Source organism: Parus major, chromosome 7, assembly GCF_001522545.3.
Source record: "Parus major isolate Abel chromosome 7, Parus_major1.1, whole genome shotgun sequence".
NCBI lineage: Eukaryota > Metazoa > Chordata > Aves > Passeriformes > Paridae > Parus > Parus major.
In genome coordinates, this window is record NC_031776.1 from 28,232,461 (window position 1) to 28,238,226 (window position 5,766).

At 42.9% G+C, this 5,766-nt stretch overlaps 1 protein-coding gene across 1 annotated transcript in view; it reads right to left on the reverse strand.

The window, feature by feature from the left end:
- Positions 1–2,536, reverse strand: part of MUC13 (mucin 13, cell surface associated) — a 17,752-nt gene extending 15,216 nt beyond the window's left edge. The window contains exon 1 of the mRNA XM_015635577.2: positions 2,360–2,536. Coding sequence (XP_015491063.1) covers positions 2,360–2,417 — 58 coding nt within the window. The 5' untranslated portion in view covers positions 2,418–2,536. The remainder of the gene's footprint in view (positions 1–2,359) is intronic.
- Between the last annotated feature and the right edge of the window lie 3,230 nt (positions 2,537–5,766).

Below are 5,766 nucleotides of genomic sequence, written 5' to 3' on the forward strand. Positions count from 1 at the left end.
CAGGTAGGTGCAGTGGATCCCCGTGGGGCTGAGGGGCCAGGAATCCTTCTTCTGCTAGATCATCATAAGACCCTCTTTCCCTAGACTACATTGCTATGAATTTATGACAGTATACATTATTTTTTTTCTCTTTCTGTTCCTTCCCTTTCATCATTATTTCTCAATGGAGGGGAAACCTGGCTGATTCCAGCCAATTGGTGAAAATAGCTCCTCACACTTTGGTTTCAGTCTTCGTTGTCTATTCCAAAATATTTTAGTTATTTTTAAGTTTTTGAATTTTACTCTATTTAACCTGTATCATTCTCAGCTCTAGATATAAAGAATGATTTCAGGTTTGAGGGGTTTGTTTTGGTTTTTTTTTTTGCTTTCCCTAGATGCAAGAAGAACAAGTCATAAACCAGCCTTGTTGATAAATGTGTGATACTGAAAAACGGCTAGTTTAAATAATGTAATCTAACTTTAATCTAAATTAGTTAATGATTAATTAAATATTATTAATTTTTAATTAATCTTTATGAGTTAGGAATAAAATTATTCACTCAGAATAAATGCTGCTGCAATCATAATTTTATCTAAAGCATTAAAAGCATGCAGATGAAAGACTAATGTATTTGTGGCTAAAACCCACGTCACTATCACACCCTGCACACCTCAGCAGACATTCAAAAAATAGACCCCACTTTTCTAGAGCTTTATTGGGCTTTGAAAATCCAAAGTGAGGAAAACCTTCTACACTTTTTTTTCTGATGGTCAATATATCTCACATAGAAAAGGCACATGCAAAAGACACGTAATCCATTAGCCTCCTCCAGGTGAAGGGGAAACATCAGCGATTTTGCCAGTTCCCTGCCAGGTCTCCTGCCTCCACTGGTCAATGAGTTCTATAAACAGCATTATTTGTTCCTCAGTTAGCATAAATGGATATTTTTCCTATAACTGTGATAATATGAATCTCTGCTGGATACAGGCAATGGATCTTGGAACAACCACCTGTTACAGAGTTAGTGCTTTTTTACAGCTGTTATAGCTGGGAGGCTCTGGGTAACCATTGTCCAGGAGTACCCTTTGGACTCAGGAACAGCATCCATGGTGCCAAATGAGTGTATGAGCTGCAACTGAACTTGTGGATGGGCTGAGGCAACCTGAGCAAACGTGGCTAATTTATGGCTGTGTGTGCCTAGATCTGACCTTCTATGTATGGAAACAGGATGTGTTAATGGACTTGGGCACTACCACTGTGATAAAGAAATGGATGTTACCACCAAGGTTGTACAATTGCAGAGACATCTGGCTGCTGAGCAGGGCAGGGCATCTGCCAGTACTATTCATATGGACACATCCATTTTTACAATGTTTGCTTAGAATGGAAAAGGTTTCTGGGAAGATATATCCTGATGCAAATTCTGATCAAGTGAAAAATGCGTATTGCTTTCTGTAAGTCATGACACAAGATTTTTCACATCTTGCTGTTACCTACAAGCCTCTAATCAGAAAACCAACCAACTGACAATTTGAAAACTTCTATGCTTATAATTTACAGCTGAAAATTGGTCTGTAGCACACTGTGGATGCTGCTGGAAATACATCTGTTAACAGTAGTCAACGGGGACCCACAATTGTCTGCCACCAGTTGTAAGCTTAACAGGTCTTAATTTGGCTGATATCTCTGCAATTTTATCTTTGTATTAGCTAGGAATTCCTGTCTTTTCACAGCTTAAAGTTGCTAAAAAACTCTTCATATAGATGCTTTACTTCTGCTAATGTCTTCAACCCCTCATACCTCCCACTGAGTATCCGGAAAAGGAAAGTTTGGCTGTAGGCTCTGGCCACAACTGCCAACTTTGGCACAATGCCAGAAAATCTATTAAGCAGCTTAAGGAATGACACCTTTAGTTTGAACAGACTATGATGCAACCCTCTTGAAAGCTGGTGGTGATGTTTCCATTAATTTATTTCAACAGGAAGGAACAAAAACTCTGTGAGACAGCTCAGGGGGAGCTGCTTTCCAGTCTGGCTGGTTAAGGAGCCTCTGGCCAAAAGGGTACTGGGGTGGAACAGTTGCACCTTTTGTTATGACTGTAACAGAGCTTAAATTACCTGGGTTTAATATGAAAGTCCTGAAAACTGTTCTTGGAATAGGCTGAATTAGGTTAATCATAAGCACCAGTGATTTTCCATTATTCTGCAAACAAGGAAAGCCGTTGGCTTGCAGTGACATCTTTCATCGTTAATTAATCAAAATGCTGAATTGTGTATCACAACTGGCTTCTCAACAGCTGCTGAAAGTACTAGAAAATCCATTCACTGCCACACAATAGCTGCCTTGATAAATCACAAAACAGAAGATAGTGGTTCTTACCTTTCAAAAGGCTCAACACCAGGCCGAGCCACAGAGCGAGGAGCACAGAGCGTCTCATTGCCACTTCTGTTGCTGCTGCCACTTGCTGCTAAGCCTGAGAGAAAGTGCCTTTCTCTTCTGGCAGCAGCTCATTTAAGGTCCCAGCCACAGGTAGGGAGCTCAGCCCTGAGCTGACGTCACGGTGGCAAGTGGCAAATGATAAATTCAAGCAGTGTTTTTCTTCCTCCTCAGGCTGGGAGGAGATTTCTGGACCTGCAGCGTTCTTCCTTTAAGTCATAAATACTTGAGATCTATTGACACAAGGAAGTTACTGCTAAATAAGCTGACATGGGAACTGACAGTGCACCAGCTATCCCCTGCCAGCTTTCCATACCAACACCTTCTGTGCAAATTAAATGAAGGGTGCCATATAATCTATTCTTAAAGTGGAAGAGGTGACCCCATCGCAAGGCATGCTAATTATGCACTTGGAAAAGAGTACCTGGGATCCACACACTCATTTCCCTTGCAATAAATTACCAGTACAGACAAGCTTAATTCCTCAAACTCCATTTTTTTTTTTTTTTTCTTATAAGCAAAATCATGCTAAAGCACTTCTTGCTGCTTAACAGGTTAAAAAGAAACAGAGAACACCTGCACCTTTGACATCAAAGAATGTTGGCCCTTCTGGCAGTGATGATGGCTGTTTGTTTGCTGCCCTCCTATGTGTGTTGCAGGCTCACTAATGTGGTGGGCCAAGAGAAGGAGCAGGTAGGACAGCCAGCAGGTGCTCCTGTTTTTGTCTGAGTGACAGCCTCCCTCTCCTGAGAGGAAGTGTATTCCTGCCAGGGAGACATTTGTAACCAGGGATGGCCAGGCTGGAGCACAAAGCCTGCAGCAGATCTAGAAATGACAAGAAGCCCAGAAAGCCGTGAAGCAGGTAACATTGCTGTGATTCCAAGAAAATAGGTTGAAGGCTGAGACTTTCTAACACTGCATTCCAGGAAGCTTCTGAAATGGCCAGTGAGAGACAAAGATGGGGAAAAAATGGTCTCTGTGGGCAGGATTTGGTTATCCCAAAGTCTCCTACTTTTAGCTGCCTCCCCTGTCCAAGTTCTCCAGCATTTGTTCTGCTTTGTGCTCCAGTAAAACGCACTGCTTGAGATCAGCTGGGCCAGATCAGTGATCCAGTTCCTCCTTTTCGGGCAAAGATGTAATTTCTCGCATTTTGAAGGTCTGAGTGACTCTGTATCCTGCTAGTAAAGTCCTTCTCTGAAGTAAACACAGGTTATACCATCATTATCAAACACAAGAAGGATGAAAACCCATCAAAGTACCCCCTGCAATGCCACTTCTAATGGCTATGGTGATGATCTCCTCTGGCAGACCCCACTGCCAGCAACACAGGCAGGTTATGAACACTACTGAATGTCAGGTAACAGCTCAGTGTGGTGAATGCCTCTCCCTTCATCTGCTTTTGTTTGATCTTCTGTTTTAAGAACAAGAAATGCAGTCTTGGGTAACCTCTCTATTGAAAGGGTGTACCTTCTTGAATGAAGGAGGGTGAGAGAGACCAGAAGCTTTACTCAAGTCATTCCTGAGCTTAGGGCTGTCTTAAACTGTTAAATTGCACTGAACCAGGAAACACTGCTGGATTACAAACAGAAAAAATGGTTGTGTTCCTGTCTGCTGGCACAAGGAATGAGTGGCCTTGTCCCTCTGTGAACCTGCTCAGGATGCTGAGCCTGAAATGTGGGGGTTTTGCCTGTGCCTTCCTTCGTATCTCTGTCCCTTTAAGTCCCTCCAGTGCAGCCTGCTCCCCACACCTACCCCTAGTCCCCGCAGTGATCCCCAGGCAGCCCCCCTTTCCCTCTGTCTGCTCCCTCAGGCTATGGAGGATTCAGATCTTGCCCTGCTGCTGCTCCCTCCCCTGCCCATTGCCCATCACAGATCACTCAGTTCTTCCAGGCCCCTCCTTAAAACTGCTTTGCCAGGAAGCTGACAGAATGAGAGAAGGAAATGCCTGGGAAAGGTTGGTCCCCAGTGCCCTGTGCCTACCTGCTTGGCCAGTGTCCAGCCTCCTCCTCAGGCTACCAGGACCCTCCCAGCTTCAGGGGACGTCCAAAAACTAATCCTGAAGCCTTGTTAGAATAACATATTTCAGTGCTGTGAGCCCCAGACCCCAGCAGGTGCTTCAGGTGGGAATGGGTGTGCAGAGAACAAACCTGGCTGTTGGAGAGTGGCAGAGCTGGATGTCACCCATCCTCTGGCAATGTCCATCTCCCAGACCTACACTCTTCAGTCTTCATGATACACTCCAAATTTCCAACACTGCCTCAAGGCACAGCTGGATTAATCCAGGTCTTAAAATCTCCCTGCTGGCTGTGAAGTTCCAAAAGAACTTCCCAGGGCACTATTGAAAACGAGGGCCAGGTCTTTAGCAGATGTAACTGGTGCAGCTTTTCTGCCTGCAATAGAGACTACTGGTTGAGTGTGCAGTCCTGCACATTACAACTGTTCTCTACAGTGAATGCACAGCAGGAGCTGCTGTACTACCTGTACTTTTTAACTTTACTTCCATTCCTACCTACTGGTTGTGTTTATTACGATCACAGTTTTGGCAGTGTGAGTCATTTGCAATGCAAAAGGCCCCAGGTCCTCCAGGAAATAATACATATTCACGTACTAGAAGTTTTCATCTCTGCTTACCCTTCCCTGCCCATTTTGTGACACACCAATGGTCACAACAGGCTCTCTTCAGGAGGAGAGTGACAGGCTTTATGTGCCCCATTGCTTGGTGATTGTGGGGGAATTAGTAATAGAGATATGGTGGTTTAGGAGAGCAGACAAAGAGAATTAATGAAATAGGAGAACTGACACCAATGAAATAGCAGCTCTGCTGCATTTCCTAATTAAGTCATTAAGCACACATTTAGATAATAAAAAATTGACTGTTAGTCCAGACAGACTCACACAGCCACATCAGTTGTGATGTCCTGCAAGGAACTACAGAGAAAAGTTCCTTTGCAAAAATAACTCAATAACTTTCCAGAGGTTGTAAAATCAAACTGTTGTGTGTCAAAACTCAGATATGACTATCAAGAACACTGAACAATTATTATGGCATAAAGAATATGCTATGTTTAGTAACAGTAGCTTCTCTGTTGTCAATACTTGTTTATGGTAGGAAAAAGAAATATCAAAGATAAAGGGCCTCATCTATCTATTAGAAAGTGCATGTAATCAAGAGGCAATCATGCTGTCAGAGGACATAAAGTAGGAAAAATTCTTTTATAGCTCAATACCTTTTTCCTGCACATTTTTAAATCCTTTTCTTTACTAGATTCCTATACATTTTGCTATTTCATGTAAATTTGCTTCCTCCACTACACATGACATACATAAGTAGAAATATATATTTTAATTGC